The sequence below is a fragment of the Mustela erminea genome, chromosome 12, assembly GCF_009829155.1.
Source record: "Mustela erminea isolate mMusErm1 chromosome 12, mMusErm1.Pri, whole genome shotgun sequence".
In the NCBI taxonomy this organism is placed as follows: domain Eukaryota; kingdom Metazoa; phylum Chordata; class Mammalia; order Carnivora; family Mustelidae; genus Mustela; species Mustela erminea.
Window position 1 is genome coordinate 62129243 of NC_045625.1, and position 18702 is coordinate 62147944.

Here is an 18702-nt window from a genome sequence, read left to right on the forward strand (position 1 = left end):
ATGGCAGGTCTGTAACTTGCTAGGAGCATGTACTGATATCTCAGCAGTGTCCATGTTAAATGGTGGGGATGGAAAGTGAGAGAGGGTTAAAATGTATATCTGAACAAATCATTGCTGAGAACTTCCCCGGTAAAGGAAACAAGCATTCATGTCCAAAGAGGTGGAGAGGACCCCACACAAAATCCACAAACATAGATCAATACCCTAACATATAATAGTGAAGCTTACAAATCTTAAAGCCAAAGAAACTATCCTGAGAGCAACTTCCTAGTTGCAGGAGATTCCTTATTTATGGAGGCAGGAAGCTTAGACTAACACCAGACCTATCCACAGAAACCCGGCAGGCCAGAAAGGTCTGGCAAGATATGTTCAGGGTATTACTTTTGGCAAGAAGTATTCAGTCAAGGATACTTTATCCAGCAAGGCTGTTGTTCAGAATGGAAGGAGAGAAAGAGCTTCCAGGACAGTCAGAACCTGAAAGAATATGTGACTAACTTGCCAGCCCTACAAGAAATATTAAGGGGGATTTTGTAAGGGAAGAGACACTCAAGAGTCATATAGATTGGAAGGAAATAGAGAAAATCTATAGAAACAGGGATTTTATAGGCAATACAATGGCACTAAATTCATATCTTTCAATAGTTACTCTGAGTGTAAATGGTCTGAATGCTCCAACCAAAAGGCACAGGGTATCAAATTGGATAAAAAAGCAAGAGCCATCCATATACTTTCTATAGGAGACTCATTTTAGACCTGAAAAAACCTCCAGACTGAAAAAGAGGGGTGGGAAGAACTATTTACCTCTCTAATGGACCTCAAAAGTAAGCTGGGGTAATAATCCTCATATCAGACAAATTAGATTTTAAACCAAATTCTTTAGTAAGAGATGTAGAGGGACACTAACAACAAACAAGAATCCAGGCCAGATGGCTTCCCAGTGGAATTCTACCAAACATTTAAAGAAGTAATACCTATTCTACAGAAGCTGTTTTAAAAAATAGTAATTGAAGGAAAACTTACAATCTTGTTCTATGAGGCGAGCATTACCCTGATCTCAAAACCAAAGACCTCAGTGAAAAGAAGAATTACAGACCAACATTCCTGATGGATGGAACATGGATATCAAAATACTCCACAAGATTTTAGCCAGTAGGCTATAATACATGAATATTATATACAACAATACATTAAAAGGATTATTCAACACGACCATGTGGGATTTATTCCTGGGATGAAAGTGTGGTTCAACATTCACAAATCAAACAATGTAATAGAGCACATTAATAAAAGAGAAGTCAAGAGCCATATGAAGCCTCTCATTTGATGCAGAAAAAGCATCTGGCAAAATACAGCACTCTTTCTTGATTAAAACTATTCAAAGTATAGGGATAGAGGGAACATATCTCAATATCATAGAAGCCATCTATGAAAAGCCCACAACGAATATCATTCTCAATGGGGAAAAAGAGAACTTTTCCCCTAAGGTGAGGAAAACAACAGGAATGCCCACTCTCATCACTTTTGTTCAACATAATACTAGAAGTTCTCACCTTAGCAGAAAACAAAATGAAATAAAAGGCATCTAAACTGGCAAAGAAGAGGTCAGACTCTCTATTCACAGATGACATGATTCTTTATGTAGAATATCCAAAAAACTCCATCCTCAAATTACTAGAACTCATAAAGGAATTCAACAACATGGCAGGATGCAACAATGCACAGAAATAAGTTGCATTTCTATATACTGACAATGTGACAGATGAAAGAGAAATTAAAGAATCAATTCCATTTACAATTGCACCAAAACTGTAAGACATCTATGAATAAACCTATCCAAAGAGTAAGGGATCTATACTCAAGAAACTACAGAACACTTTTAAAAGAAATTGAGGAAGTCACAAAGCAATGGAAAAGCATTCCATGCTCATGGATTAGAAGAATAAACATTTTCAAAATGTTTATGCTAGGGGCACCTGGGTGGCTCAGTGGGTTAAGCCTCTGCCTTCTGCTTGGGTCATGGTCTCAGGGTCCTGGGATTGAGCCCTGCATCAGCTCTCTGCTCAGCGGGGAGTCGGCTTCCCCTCTCTCTCTCTGCCTGACTCTCTGCCTACTTGTGATCTCTCTCTCTCTGTCATTTAAATAAATTTTTTAATATCTATGCTATCCAGAAAAATCTACACATTCAATGCAGTCCCTATCAAAATACCACTGACATTTTTGCAGAGTTAGAACAAACAATCCTAAAATTTGTATGGAACCAGAAAAGACCCTAAATAGCTAGGGGATTGTTGGAAAAGAAAACCAAAGCTGGGGGCACTACAATACCTGACTTCAAGCTATATTACAAGACTGTGGTCACCAAAGCAGCATGGTATTGGCAGAAAAACAGACACATAGATCAGTGGAACAGAACAGAGAATCCAGAAATGAACCCTCAACTCTATGGTCAGTTAATCTTCAACAAAGCAAGAAAGAACATTCAATGGAAAAAAGATAGTTTCTTCAATAAATAGTGTTAGGAAAATTGGACAACCACATGCAGAAGAAAGAAATTGGTCCATTCTCTTACACCACATATAAAGACAAACTCAGACTGGATGAAAGTCCTCAATGTGGGACAGGAATCCATCAAAATCCTAGAGGAGAACACAAACAGTAAACTCCTTGACCTTGGCCACAGATATTTCTTCCAAGATATGTCTCTAAAGGCAAGGGAAGCAAAAGCAAAACTGAACTATTGGGATTTCATCAAGATTAAAATTTTCTTCACAGCAAAGGAAATAGTCAACAAAACCGAAAGGCAACCTATGAAATGGGAGAAGATATTTGCAAAGGACATTACAGATAAAGAGCTGGTATCAAGATCTATAAAGAACTTCTTAAGATTAACATCTGAAGAGCAATCCTGTCAAGAAAAGGGCAGAAAACATGAACAGACATTTCTCCAAAGAAGACATACAAATTGACAATAGACACATGAAAAAATGCTCAACATCACTTGCCGTCAGGTTAAAACAAATCAAAACCACAACGATAAATCACCTTATATCAGCAAGAATGGCCAAAAACAACAAGACCTGGAACAACAAATATTCACAAGGATGCAGAGAAAGGGGAACACTCTTACACAGGTGGGACTGCAACCTCGGATAGCCTCTCTGGAAAACAATATGGATGTTCCTCAAGATGTTAAAAATCGAGCCACTCTACTACTGAGCAATTGCACTACTGGGCATTTACTCCAAAGATACAGATGTGGTGAGAAAAGGGGCACAATAGCCAAACTGTGGAAAGCGCAAAGGTGCTCTTCAATAGTTGAGTGGATGAAGAAGAAATTATTCAGACATCAGAAAGGATGAACACCTACCATTTGTATGGACATGGATCGAACTTGAGAGAATTATGTTAAGTGAAATATGTCTAGCAAAGAAAGACAATTATTGTATGGTTTCACTGATATGTGAAACATAAGTAATAATGTGGAGGACCACAAGAGAAGGGAGGGAAAATTGAATGGGAAAAAATCGGAGAGGGAGACATACCATGAAAGACTTTGGTCTCTAGGAAACAACTGAGGGTTACAGAAGGAAGGGGGGATGAGGGGATGGGGTAACCAGGTGATGGGTATTAATGAAGGTACATCTGGTGATGAGCACTGAGTGTTATATATGACTAAGGAATTGTTGAACACTACATCAAAAACTAATGATGTACTCTATGTTGGTTATTTGAAAATAATAATAAAAATAAATAAAAGACTGACAATCCCAAGTGCTGACAATGATGTCAGCAACTGGCATTTCATACATTGCTCTTCAAATACAAAATAGTATAACTACTTTGAAGAGCATTTGGCAGTTTTTTACAAACCTACACTTATCATTAAACCAAGCCGTTCCACTCCTAGTATTTGTCAAGAGAAATGAAAACATACCTTTACAAAAACACCTTGCTCTCATATGTTTATAGGAGCTTTATTCATAATAGCCTAAAGTTTGGAATAATTCAAATGTCTCTCAGTTGATGAATGAGCAAATTGTACTAGATTTGTATGATGGAATAAGGAAGGAAGGAACAAATATGTAATAGAATGGATGAATGTCAGAAGCATTGTGCTAAGAGAAAGCTAGCAGTGAGACACAAAAAAGCCATATACTGAATTATTACATTTATCTGAAATTCTGGAAGAGACAAAGCCATAGCAACAGAAATCAGATCAGTAGTGACTTGGAGCCAGGAGCGGGGAAAGGAGATTTTCTACTGAGGGACCCAAGGGAAATTTTTGAGGTAACAAATTTTTGAGCTAACAAATATATGTTCTCTGTATAATTGTGGTCATGGTTACTGGACTGTAATCTAATTATACAACTATAATTGGTGAATTCCATTGTATGTATGTTGTAGCTGAATAACATGGTTTAAAATAAAAATGCTTATATGTGGTGCAGTATACTTCCTATGCCTGGTGCCTTAATGCCTGGTGTCTGAGTCAAGGTCCAGTTGGGAAAACAAATCACAATGAGTACTTCAAGAGGAAATTTTATTTAAAGGATTGGTTATGCAGGTATGGGAGATTCAAAAAAGTAAATAAATAGCACTGACGTAATCAAAAGATGATAGCTGAAGGAACTATTAAAATCCCTATAGCTGAGGGAACAAGATGGAACTGGTATCTTTAAACTCAGAGGATGGACCTCCCAGAGCTGTAGGTGAAACCTCTAAGAAAGGGGTGCCCCCAGACTACTGGTAGTATTTCTGCAGAGATGAGAGAGATTAGATTTTTTTGAGGGTTGCACAAGGGAGGAAACTGTTCCCACCAGGAGAAACGGCCATTCTGGGACCATACAGACAAGAAACGGAAAAACAAGAAGGATTAATCCATTTTCTATACTTTTAAAAATCCTCCATATCTCTAATGGCTCCTTTTGGTGAAATCGTCAGGGTCTCAGCTATGGAAAGAGAATATTTTTTCCAAAGCATAATCTCAGGATCCGAGAACAAATTACAGGAAGTATGGTTGTGGAGCTGAAGGGCAACAAGTAAATGACATCTCTGGTTTATTACACTTTTAATAAGATTCATCAATAATTTCAGGTGGTTTCAGCTTAATCCCTTTATTACTGAATTCCCAATCCCTGTTTTATTTAACGGTTTTAACATCCATTGCTCATTACTACCTAGATTCATGATTTCATTTTGGATTACAACACAGAAATTCTCTGATTTTAGCATTCTTTGTGCCCTAATTAGCTGGAATTTTATAAGGAAGAAAGTACTCTCATGAACTATTTGGTTAATTGTAAAATACAGTTTGTACAGGAAAGACAGGAAAAATCTTGATTATATCTCCATCAATTTCATAGTTGGTGACCTAGCAACCTCCAAAAATGATCAATGAGTTAGTGGCTTTTGTTAGAATTAGAAACACATCACTTTTGTTTATATTCTTGATGTTTTTAAGTTCATCATAGACATTATTCTTTTTGACATTCCAAATGTCCCATTTTTAGGCCAGTGGGAGACTTTCTGGTATTTTTTGTTTGTTTCTTGTATTTTTTATTCTGGATTATTCTTTTAAAAATGCCAAATATGTCCACTTTAATTCTGTCCCTCTCATTTGACTCTAAATCTCTCAGATCTTGGAAGAAATTTCCAACTTATTTTGCACTTTTCCCACTTAGTAAGCCGCTAATAAATAGTTGAATTGTGTGGTATTGAGCTACCTTATGGAAAAATTCTTAAATGGCCTTTTAACAGTGAAAACAATTTTAAAAGCCAATTTAATAATAAAATTTAATAAAGTTTTTCAACTCTAATCAAATCTGCAAGTCCAGTCTTGAAATCTTGGGTATTACGTGCATTAGTGGGATGGGGGTAAGGGAAGAAATAGCAGTGCAAAAAGTCAATAGAAGAGAGTTATACAATATAGAGTGGAAGTACTTTAAAATTTTAAGTAAGTATGTGTTTTTCTAAAATAGAAGATCATAAATGATTTTCCTAAAGCAGATTCAGTTTAACTCCTACTGTTAAAATGATGACTGTCACTATAGCTTGTGGGAGCAACTAGAAGAAGTAAATATAGATTCTGGGACTCACCTTTTTAGGAAAGACTCTTTCCCTCTAGAAAGAGTTAGCAGTCTTTTGGTCCACATTAACACTGCTATTTATCCATATATAGGTAAATAAATAGGTAAACTGCAGTATTCCATTCAGATGCCCAGACTAATACTTGGGGGCAATTTCCTAAGATTCTCCACCTCTGAGCTACAATGACACTTTTCCTTAAAACCTCTTGAATCCTTGTCCTCTTTTTTCCCCTTCCATTGTTCTTATACTTTAAACTTTCAGCTTAACTGATTTACCTCCAATCTTCATACTATTAGCAAAGTAACCTTTTTGTAAATTGATTATATAACAGTCCTTGATTAAAATCCTCAAACAGGGGTGCCTGGGTGGCTCAGTGGGTTAAGCCTCTCTGCTTTCGGCTCAGGTCATGGTTTCAGGGTCCTGGGATCAAGCCCCGGATAGGGCTCTCTGCTCTGCAGGGAGCCCGTTTTCCCCTCTCCCCCTGCCTCATTGCCTACTTGTGATCTCTCTCTCTCTCTCTCTCTCTGTCAAATAAATTTTTAAAAAATCTTAAAAAAATAAAATCCTTAAACAGCTCATTGCCTTTAGGAAAAAAAAATCCACATTTTCAACATGGAATATAAGACCCTTCATGATCTGGCCTTTATTTAACTTTTTGTCTTCCTCCTTTCTGCCTCCTATAGCATCTCAGGCCCCCTCAAGTCCTGTCCCCAATGCTCCAGCAATCTGAAATACTGGCAGAACTCTTACCACCCTAGGCTCTATTGCCTCTTTACCCTTGATTGAAGCTGTTCCCTCTATTTAGAACAAACTTCTCCTTTTTTCAAATAGTTAATGAAGATTCATCCTCCAAAAGTCAGCCCTGGGGTGCCTAGGTGGCTCAGTCAGTTAAATGTCTACCTTTGGCTCAGGTCATGATCCCAGAGTCCTGGGACCAAGTCCCACATCTAGCTCTCTGCTCAGTGGGGAGCCTGATTCTCCCTCTCCCTCTTCCTTCCACTCCCCCTGCTTGTGCTTTCTCTCTCTATGCCAAATAAGTAAATAAAAATCTTAAAAAAAAAAAAAAGGTCAGCCCCGTTATCACCTTCTCTGGGAAGACTTACCTTATCTCCCTCACACCCAGAGTAGATTAGTTGCCTCCACAACCCCCTTTGGTTCCATGGCAGACTTACCATTACCACAGTGATAACTATGGTACGTGACATTTATTGTCTCTCATAAGCATCCTCATGTAATTAATCTTTATCCCCAGCACGCAGCACCATGCTTGAGTATACCCTCAGTGAATGTTTGCTGAGAAAATGAATGGTTGTGTAATCTTAACCCAGAATTTTCCAAATATTTTTTCAAAGTGGTTGTACCAATTTACTTATACTACTACAAAAATATAACAATTCCCTCTTGATCCATATCCTCACCCACCATTGTTATTGTCAACTTTTAAAATTTAAAACATTGTGGTAGGTCTGTGATGGTATCTTATTGAAGTTTTTAATAAGTCTCTAACACAAATAGTTACGGTGTTAGGAGAAGCCTCCTCCCCTCCCCTGACCCTCATATAATTATCAACACTTCCTGAAATATCAAAAGCAAGGCCACACTGTTAAACTTATTTAAGAAACAGTAGGAAAACCAGTGATCTGGATCAATATGCAAAACTGTAGTCAAGTTCTTGGAATCAGAACCTAAAACCTGATCTAATCAGAGTTTTCAAATTTTTGTATTTATATTAAAACCCAGTGTATTTTTTAAAATGGGACATTCTCAGGTTGCATTTCCTAGAAATTCTGATTCAGTAGTTTAGACCTTGGGTCCTAATACCTATATTTAAAATAAGTATCCTAATACCTATATTTAAAATCAGTATTTCAAGTGATGCAGTTCATTCTAAGTCTGCTGAATGAGAAACTGTTTAGAGAGTAATGCTTCTTCCTAAATGTGTATAGTATTGCACATTACAATGTAATTTGTAAGACTGTTTTGTCTATCATCTGGTTAATCCTAAAGCTGGATTTTCTATCTTTGTGAGCATATGCAGTAACGTTTTTGAAAAATTAAAATTTAAGCCCACTTGGAGAAGTTTAAGACAGACTTTGCAATAAGTGAAGACCTCTGATCACGTTACAAATCCAAGAGTAATTATGGGGAAGCGGTATGGTGAAAGATCATTGGTGTTGCTTTCAGAAGAGGTGGATTTGAGACTCAGCTGTGTCGTCTTAGGCAGATCACTTAATCTCTCTGAGTTTCTCTTACCTAAAATTAGTATTACACCAGCCCACCAATTTTGCAAACCTGATTAAGATTCAAAATGACAGAGTGGCAAAGTGTTAACACAAAAGTAAGATTTAATCACTGTTAGAGGGATGATCATTGTTTTTGACTGACACACCTGCTTGAATTTAAAGAAATAGTATTTAGCTTCAGGGGCATTTGTTTCTTGGAATAATCTCAATATCTTCCTACTGAAAGGAAAACTGTAAAAGCTTTTTACAGTTTAGGCAACATGCAAAGAAAACCTTGAGTGACATGATCAACGATACAAAATTAACTTACAGATAACACTAGGATTCAAGTCTTCTTTATTACTAGTCCAGGTCACTTTCCACTATGCTTTACTCAGTTGTCTTTTTTTCATTCTTTATTGTACTTCACAGACAAGGTGATTCTGGCACACCAGAGTTTGAGCACTACTGTCTTTACTCCATTAGATATAGTAGTGGGATGGTAATCAGGGTCTCCACATTTTATTGCTCTTATTTGATAAACAGATTTTTAAAAAAAATTTTTTAACATATAATGTATTATTAGCCCCAGGTGTACAGGTCTGTGGATCACCAGGTTTACACACTTCACAGCACTCACCATAGCACCTCCCCAATGTCCATAACCCAACCACCCCTGATAAACAGATTTATTGGGGTATTACTTTTTGCATACCATACAATTGACCAATCTTAATTGTACAGTGCAGTGGTTTTTAGTATAATCAGTTATGCAACCACAATTAATTTTATAATATTTCATCACTCCAAGAGAAACCCACTATCTGACAGCAGTCATTTTACATTCTCTCTTTCCCACTGCCTCTGGCAACCACTAATCTACTCTCTATATAGATTTGTCTTTTCAAGGCCTTAACTATAAATCTGGGCATTTGTAATGATGTGGCTAGAACTAGAGGGTATAATGCTAAGCAAACTAAGTCAGTCAAAGGAATATACCATATGATTTCGCTTGTGTTGTGGAATTTAAGAAACAAAACAGATGAAGTTGGGGGACAAAAAGAGAGAGAGAGGGAAACCATAAAAAAGACTCTTTAGGATACAGAACAAAAGGAGGGTTAATGTAGGCAGGTGGACAGGGGATGACTTAGATGGGTGATGGGTATTAAGGAGGGCACTTGTGAATACTGAGTGCTGTATCTAATGATGAATCACTAAATTCTACTCCTGAAACTAACATTACACTATCTGTTAACTAACTAGAATTTGAATAAACACTTGAAAAAAATTAATAAAATTAAATTGCTCGAGGAGGAAAAGACGACCTTTATTACAAACGGAATTATACAATACGTGGTCTTTTGTGGCTGGCTTCTTTCACCTGAAGGGTTTTCAAGATGTAATTATTTTTAAAATTATCGGGGTAACGATAGTTTAGAAATAACGGGTAAGAAATCATCCATACATTCAATAACATAAATTTCTTTCTTTCTCCCTTCCTTCTTTTTCTCTCTTCCTTCCTTCCCTCCCCCCCTTTCTTTCCTTCTTTTCTTTCTCTCTTTCTTTCCTTTCTCCGCAGGTGTTTTTTCTTATTGGAAAACAGATGGAGGGTCCCTCTTCCCCACTCTGACCTACCTACCCCAGACACCCAGTTGCCTACAACTCGGAGCACAGGCAAACCAACCGCGGAGCAGAGGATGAGCGACCCCGCCCATCCCCGCTGGCGCCTTGCTTGCGTCACTGTTTCTGGCCGCAGACACCCTCCCTTCTTCCCGGTCGCGATTTCTTTGACATAGCGCGATGGCGGCGGCCGGGGCTGCAGGGTTGCCGGCTACTGTGTCGGGAAAGCAAGAGTTTTACCAGCTTCTGAAGAACCTGATCAATCCAAGCTGTATGGTGCGGAGACAGGCAGAGGAAGTCTATGAAAATATCCCAGGTCTGTGTAAGACTACATTCCTCTTAGATGCTGTCAGAAATAGAAGAGCAGGTTATGAGGTGAGACAAATGGCTGCCGCACTGCTACGACGGCTTTTGTCCTCTGGGTTTGAGGAAGTCTATCCAAATCTGCCTTCTGATGTTCAGAGGGACGTCAAGATTGAACTGATACTGGCTGTTAAGTTAGAAACACATGCTAGCATGAGGAAAAAACTTTGTGATATTTTTGCCGTGCTGGCCAGGAATTTGATAGATGAGGATGGCACTAACCACTGGCCCGAAGGTCTGAAGTTCCTTATTGATTCAATCTACTCTAAAAATGTAGTTCTATGGGAAGTTGCACTTCATGTTTTCTGGCACTTTCCTGGGATTTTTGGGAACCAAGAGCGGCATGATTTGGATATCATCAAACGGTTGTTGGACCAGTGCATTCAAGATCAAGAACATCCCGCAATCAGGACATTGTCTGCTAGAGCTGCAGCTGCATTTGTACTTGCTAATGAGAATAATATTCCTCTTTTCAAAGACTTTGCAGACTTGCTTCCTGGAATCTTACAGGCTGTAAATGACTCGTGCTATCAGGATGATGATTCAGTGCTAGAATCCCTTGTTGAGATTGCAGATACTGTACCTAAATATCTGGGTCCTTATTTAGAAGATACTCTGCAGTTGAGTCTGAAGTTATGTGGAGACTCTAGACTTAGTAATCTGCAACGCCAGCTGGCCCTTGAAATAATAGTGACCTTGTCTGAAACTGCAACCCCAATGTTGAAAAAACATACAAATATAATTGCACAGGCAGTTCCTCATATATTAGCAATGATGGTTGATCTACAAGATGATGAGGACTGGGTAAATGCTGATGAAATGGAAGAAGATGATTTTGACAGCAATGCAGTTGCTGCTGAGAGTGCCCTAGATAGACTGGCTTGTGGGCTTGGTGGAAAACTTGTTTTACCAATGACTAAGGAGCACATCATGCAGATGCTTCAGAGCCCTGACTGGAAATACCGACATGCTGGATTAATGGCCTTATCTGCCATTGGAGAAGGATGCCATCAGCAAATGGAATCAATTCTAGATGAAACAGTTAACTCTGTTTTGCTTTTTCTTCAGGATCCTCACCCAAGAGTGAGGGCTGCAGCCTGTTCTACGCTTGGACAGATGGCTACAGATTTTGCACCTAACTTCCAAAAGAAATTCCATGAAACAGTGATTGCAGCTCTGTTGCGTACCATGGAAAATCAAGGTAATCAGCGTGTGCAATCACATGCAGCTTCTGCACTTATTATTTTTATTGAAGACTGCCCCAAAGCATTGCTTGTTCTATATTTGGATAATATGGTGAGAAATCTACATTCTATCTTGGTGATTAAACTTCAAGAGTTGATTCGGAATGGAACTAAACTGGCCTTGGAACAGCTTGTGACGACCATTGCCTCAGTTGCAGATACAATAGAAGAAAAATTTGTTCCGTATTATGATATATTTATGCCATCACTAAAGCACATTGTTGAGCTCGCTGTTCAAAAGGAACTTAAGCTTCTGAAAGGAAAAACTATTGAATGCATTAGCCATGTTGGTCTTGCTGTTGGGAAGGAAAAATTTATGCAAGATGCATCAAATGTGATGCAGCTATTATTAAAGACACAATCTGACTTAAGTAATATGGAAGATGATGACCCTCAGACATCTTACATGGTTTCAGCATGGGCTAGAATGTGTAAAATTCTTGGAAATGATTTTCAACAGTACCTTCCTCTAGTTATTGAGCCTCTTATTAAGACTGCTTCAGCTAAACCTGATGTTGCTCTCTTAGACACACAAGATGTGGAAAATATGAGTGATGATGATGGATGGCAATTTGTAAATCTTGGAGACCAACAAAGTTTTGGAATTAAAACCTCAGGACTCGAAGCAAAAGCAACTGCTTGCCAGATGTTGGTTTACTATGCTAAGGAGTTAAGGGAAGGATTTGTGGAATATACAGAACAAGTTGTAAAGCTTATGGTTCCTTTATTGAAATTTTATTTCCATGACAATGTTCGAGTGGCAGCAGCAGAGTCTATGCCTTATCTCCTGGAATGTGCAAGAATTCATGGCCCAGAGTATCTTGCCCAGATATGGCAATTCATATGTGATCCCTTAATTAAGGCTATTGGGACTGAACCCGATACAGATGTACTCTCAGAAATAATGAATTCTTTTGCAAAGTCCATTGAAGTAATGGGAGATGGGTGCCTTAACGATGAACACTTGGAAGAACTAGGGGAAATACTGAAAACAAAACTTGAAGGGCATTTTAAAAACCAAGAATTGAGACAGGTTAAAAGACAGGAAGAAAACTATGACCAACAGGTTGAAATGTCTCTGCAAGATGAGGATGAATGTGATGTTTATATTCTGACCAAAGTATCAGATATTTTGCACTCATTATTTAGTACTTATAAGGAAAAGATTTTACCGTGGTTTGAACAGCTGCTTCCATTAATTGTAAATCTAATTTGTTCGAGTAGGCCATGGCCAGACAGACAGTGGGGATTGTGCATTTTTGATGATATTATAGAGCACTGCAGTCCAACCTCATTTAAATATGTAGAATATTTTAGGTGGCCAATGCTACTAAATATGCGAGACAGTAACCCTGAAGTCAGGCAAGCTGCTGCTTATGGCCTGGGTGTTATGGCACAGTTTGGTGGAGATGATTATCGTTCTTTATGTTCAGAAGCTGTTCCACTGCTGGTAAAAGTTATTAAGTGTGCAAATTCCAAAACCAAAAAAAATGTCATTGCTACAGAGAACTGTATCTCAGCAGTAGGGAAGATTTTGAGGTTTAAGCCTAACTGTGTAAATGTAGATGAAGTTCTTCCACACTGGTTATCATGGCTTCCACTGCATGAGGATAAAGAGGAAGCTATTCAGACTTTGAGTTTTCTCTGTGACTTAATTGAAAGTAACCATCCAGTTGTACTTGGTCCAAATAATTCCAATCTTCCCAAAATAATCAGTATAATTGCAGAAGGAAAAATCAACGAGACTATTAACTATGAAGATCCCTGTGCCAAACGCCTAGCTAATGTTGTGCGTCAGGTACAGACTTCTGAAGAATTATGGTTGGAATGCATATCCCAACTTGATGATGTGCAGCAGGAAGCTTTACAGGAGTTGCTAAATTTTGCTTGATGCACTTTAATGTCACTTGAATATTTTGACCATGAACGTAATTCCAAATAATTATTGTGAGCGTATTCCATTTTAATTGAGTGAACTGTTCTCCCTGCTGAACAGTTAATATTCCTTCCCTTTATGTTTTTCCAGGATTAGTCAGTGTTCTAGCCTTATGGTCACCTTGCATGTTTTATCTCTTAAACACAGAACTTGATGATAACTGTGCTTCTGTTGTCTTAGAATGTTTGTCACCTTTTCCCTAGTTGATGTGAAGTATATAAAGTGTTGTTACTTGTCTGAATTATTGATGCTGAGCAAACAATATACTTGTGTCAAGATGTAATGCTGCCTATCACAAGATACTGAGAGCTAACAAAGATGGAACTTCCAGGACAAATATCTTTGGAATTCTAGATGAAAAATAGTGGCAAGCTTAATTCTTCCTTGATAATACTGCTGGTTTCCATGGTAATGGGAAGATGCTGAAATTGGGAGTTTTGAGATATTGCCATGGATGTGAGGAGTTTTCTCTATATAGCCTATGAACTTTTTTATAATGTCCTCCTGGGAACAGGGTGAGGCATATTCATATTCTAGTCCCTAAGGTGTCCAGCTAAGAGTTAAGAGAACTTGAAAATCTTAGCCTGATTGAACTCTATTTTTCAAGTTATTCAGGACTTTTTAAGAAGTGTGGTTACTGAATAGGCTGTCCTGGTACATGTAACATTGGTAGCTTGTAACACCATTATTCAGTGTTTGACGAAGAGTAATCAGTATTTGTGGTAGTCTATTAATATTATGTGTTTGAACAGAATATTGCATTGTGTATGTATGCCATTTCCTCCCTGCAAAGCAGCCCAATAAGAAGAGAAGCCCTGGTTCAAAATGGGTCTTAAGTAGATTTCTATTTCGAAGAAGTTCTTAATAGACTCTATAGTAGCACTGAAGAGTATTCTATTATGAAAATGAAAGGGAAGCAAAATTAATTTTATCTTTAAATATGAAAAATAAAACAGCTTTGAGACCAATCATTTAGCAGTAGATACGCATTTTAAGAAAACAGTTCTATAAATCTAGAGTTAATTTTATTAATTGGAATGTTGATCTTTAATGTCAAGCTTTTTGTAGGGTAGAAAAAAGTTTTCTAGTAAGCAAATCATTGATCCAAAATTTAAGAACAAGTATATCTGTCATCATTTCCTGGGGTATTTGTGAGTACTATGTATGTAAAGTATTTAGCAAATATTTAAGACCAAGTAAATGCTTAATAAATGGTACCCTATTAGTGCTGTTGTTTGTACCTATACTGTGTTTTCTTATGGTTTAGAATTGCTTTTACATTAGAATTTTCCTGATTCACTTCCTGCCAGTTCAGAAGAACAGGCCATCTAGGCTGTTGTGGACAGAGATAGGAAGTTGAGATTTTAGGTGTGGAATTCCTGTCCATTACCTAAAATGATTTATTATTAATAAGGGAAAAAAGGAAAGGACATTAATTATGGTATAGCCACAGTTTTATTTAAGATAAATAAAAATACACATTAAATAAATAGAAAAATCCTACCATAAAATATTAGTAGAAATTTTCTCTGGGTGGTGGGATTAAATGGCAATTTTTCTTGTCACTAATCTATATTTTCTAACTTACCTGCAACCAACGTATTTTTTGTATAATAGTTTTTTTGTTTTTGTTTTTGAGTTTAAGGACCCAATTCTACTTTTATTTTAGCTGAGAACACAATCATCTTGGCCTTTCCATGATCTATAGCTGATGTTCCTTCAACTCACACCTGTTTATCTTAATATTCCTTCAGAAGTCCTTGGTCAAATTTCTAGCAATTCCTTACACCTTGTGCACTAGGAACTGGATATTCTGCCAGATGACTTGGAATTAGGCACCATGGAGAATTATATAATAGAGAAGATATGATCGATAGAGATATATGATACGATAGAGAAGGTGTATGAAAGACCTAGATTTGGATTTTGGCAAACTACTTTCTTAACCTAAGCATCGGTTTCTGCATCTGTAAAATAGACATAATACCTAGGATTGTTGTGAGAATTAAAGGAGATAATATAAAGTGCTTGGTGGCACAGGGTTCAATAAATGCAATCTATATTATTAGAGAATCATGAAATAGGGTTGGTAGCTAAAGATGAAGGGGTATATTTGCTGGGGGATGGTGGGTCCAGATTCTTGGGCTTTGTCAAAGGAAATGAGAGATGTCTAGTCAGACACATTTTTCCTTGCCAGTTGCTGAAATTAGACTGGTTCCTGGCTTTGTTCCTGTGAGGTACATCTAAGGGCTCTAAGGAAAGAGAATGCTGTAAGGGCCCAATAAGTTACAAATGTCTGATGAGAGGAGACCTTGAAAACTGGATAATAGGAACACTCCAGTGTTCCCATTTAACTATTTTACCTAATATTGCTATTTAACTTAATTGTCCCCCAAGCTTTGAAGTTTTGACTTTTATCAGTGCTTTAAAGTTTCACAATAATCAAGAATTAAATATACCAACCATTTGGTTCGATGGTTTCTACTTTTAAAATGCCTGATTTTCAAGCTAGAACATTATGAGTTAAGTAGAAAGATGTGTGTATCTTTCTTACAGAACATGAGAAAATAATACCTGCTTTATGGAACTATTAGCTCCTTTCTCCCTACTTTAAGCAATACCTAAATTAAAGCGAACGAGTCCACTTTTTAGACAATCTCTAAACAGTAATTTTTAAATGTGTAGTGACATTGTAAGGCTAATGACTATTTAATGCTGTACGGCTTAGACTTGAATTATTTGAAGATTGTTTTTAACCCCAGGGATTTTTATTAAGGTTCCATTTCCTTTATTTATTCTTAGCAGATCTCGAGAACCGAGATGAAAATGTTAATTTTAACACATGAGATCACTTAAAATAGGAATTGATCTAAAGAACTGGGGACCGGAGTTTTAGAAATTTGAGTTCTACGAATTATCTTTTTCTTTTGCATGTGAACGTATGTTTCAGTTGGTTGACTCCTTGAAACGCCTTTCTAAACTTTCCAAGTTCTAGTTTTATATTAAAAATCCGTTGGTCACAAAGAGGAAGTTGGGGGCAGAGAACATAAAATTTGTAACAGAATAGGATCTACATTTTGTGCCTTCTCACTACTCATTTGACATTAAAGAGGGTTATCTAGCACGCTCCTTCAGAACTCTTCGTTTTTAGGGCTAATTAGGATCTCGCAAAACAGAGAACCTCTTGCTACACACGCTTCTAAAACCTCTTCGACCTTTCTGGCACCGCCAAGTACAGGGGCGCAGGCGCCTTGCTTCCCTTTCCACTCCGCCCCTTAACAGCCGTCTACAAGCTGATGACGTCATTGAGCTGCGCAACCTACCAGGCCTCGGGCCCGAAGTCTGCTTTCGCGTAGCTGGGCCGGACGCAAAGTGGGCGGGCGGAGGCTGTCTTACTACGCATGCGCACCGTGGACGGCTACGGTGTCTTTCTTTGCCTTTTACCACAGCTAGCCCCAGAGCCTGCGAGCAGCTTGAGTGCCCAACCCCCTTCTCTCCTTGCCCCTCCCCTTCCTTTCCCCGCCCCCGGCCCAGCGGGACTTCTAACTGACAGTTGTCGCCCGGCCTTGTCCGCACGCCGTCTCCTCCTGCTCGGGTACCCCGCAGGTAGAGAGGGGCGGGAGTGGGTGTGAGGGAAAGGAGGAGCCCCAGACGCTGCAGCCCAGTCCTGCGGCCCCCTCTGGGGCGACAAGAGAAGAGTCCCCACTTCTTTTTCGCCCCTTCCTAGCACCCCGACAGCTGGTCCGGAGGGGGTGGGGCGCCAAGGCCGCGGCAACTAGGCGCGGCCTGGCCGGTGTAGAGCGGGCGGGCGGGGCGCGGAGGGGTGAGGCTAAGGAGGGCCTGGCGCGCGCCGCCGCCGGGGGGAGGGGAGAGGAGGGCACCTAGGCTCTCCTCTTCTCTCCCCCCTCCCTCTCGCGCCATGTAACCCCGCCCCGCCGGCTGCAAGCTCGAGACCCCCGTGAGTAGTGAGCAGAGCGGGCGGCTCAGAGTGGAGCCCGATGGGGCTGGTGCTGCGAGGCTCGGCGGAGCCCTGAGGAAGCAGCCCGCGCTTACGCGTTCCCCGGCGCCTCGAGCGGCCGCTTCACACGGCCCAGTCTGATCCTGCCGGGGCCATGAGCGTGCCCGAGACGCCGGGGGAGATGGAGCCGGCGGGGGAGGAGGAGTGGCATCCACCGGCGCCCGAGGAAGAGGACGGCGAGGTGGAGATGGCAACGGCGGTCCCGGCCTCAGGGCCGGCCCAAGGGAGGAGTTCTTTCTCGCGGGAGGATGAGGACGACCAGGAGGAGGAGGAGGAGGAGGAAGAGGAGATGGTGGTCGGGGGCGGTGGCTGCAAGGAGCAGGAGCTGACCTATGAGTTGCAGCAGGGCTACCGCATTCTGGGCGAGTTCATGCAGGAGAAGCACCGGGGCCTCACCAGCCCCTTCTTGCAGCCCTTGGGTGGCGTTGCCACCGGGGAGGATGAGGTGGCCGAGGGGCCGCGCGGCGGGGGCCGGGGCGGTCGCGCCCTCCCGCAGCAGTTCGGGCAGGGCCTGTGTCTGCTGAAGATGGAGGAGAAGTTCGCCAGCGGCCAGTATGGGAGTATTACCGAGTTCGTGGCGGACTTCAGATTAATGCTGGAGACGTGCTACCGCCTGCATGGGGTGGACCACTGGATCTCCAAACAGGGCCAGAAGCTGGAGATGATGCTGGAGCAAAAGTTGGCGCTTCTCTCTCGGTAAGTGAACCCCATTCTGGGTGGGACTGATGGAGTGACACAAACAGCCTCTCACGTGTCTGAAGATGGATTGGGCCGGGCGGGGGGGGGGGGTGGCGTAGCTGATAGGTGCAGAGTTGGTGTTGAGAACCCAGGGAGGAGGCGCAGCCTTGATTGGGGGCCTGCAAAGGTGTGATGGATGTGGGCACTCAGATGAAGAGCTGAAAGGGAGCCGAGCCCTGAGCGGTGAAGAACAGGTAAAGTTTGTAGGTATAAAATAAAATGATGCCGATGGGAAGAATTACGGGGATAAGGTAGAAGAAGAGTTTTAGTATGATAAAATTTGGACCACAACTTTTAGACAGTTTTAACATGACATTAATAAACGTTTTTAGGTGAAATATCGTTAGAAAAATGTGTTTGGCTCATGTAAAAAGATGGTCGTTTCAAACCAAGAAATTTATCGTTTCATTACATGTCGGCCATCGTAAATTTATGGAGTGGTTTTTTTTTTAAATTTTTATTAACATATAATGT

At 40.0% G+C, this 18702-nt stretch overlaps 2 protein-coding genes across 3 annotated transcripts in view; both read left to right on the forward strand.

The window, feature by feature from the left end:
• The first annotated feature begins 10070 nt into the window (after positions 1 to 10070).
• On the forward strand, positions 10071 to 14701 carry RANBP6 (RAN binding protein 6). 2 transcript variants are annotated; one of them, XM_032308889.1, is made up of 2 exons: positions 10099 to 10245; positions 11361 to 14701. In XM_032308889.1, the coding sequence occupies exons 1-2, from the start codon at positions 10231 to 10233 to the stop codon at positions 13425 to 13427; spliced, it is 2082 nt and encodes a 693-aa protein (XP_032164780.1). In that variant the 5' UTR covers positions 10099 to 10230; the 3' UTR covers positions 13428 to 14701. The 2 variants fall into 2 exon arrangements, with proteins under 2 accessions (XP_032164779.1, XP_032164780.1); XM_032308888.1 differs by having other exon boundaries at positions 10071 to 14701.
• A 1290-nt stretch (positions 14702 to 15991) lies between these two features.
• Positions 15992 to 18702, forward strand: part of KIAA2026 (KIAA2026 ortholog) — a 149752-nt gene continuing 147041 nt past the window's right edge. The window contains exon 1 of the mRNA XM_032308887.1: positions 15992 to 18186. Coding sequence (XP_032164778.1) covers positions 17585 to 18186 — 602 coding nt within the window. The 5' untranslated portion in view covers positions 15992 to 17584. The remainder of the gene's footprint in view (positions 18187 to 18702) is intronic.

Excerpts from the sequence above, each read along its gene's own strand:
- RANBP6 (XM_032308888.1), top strand. The coding sequence starts at position 10,110 with ATGGCGGCGGCCGGGGCTGCAGGGTTGCCGGCTACTGTGTCGGGAAAG.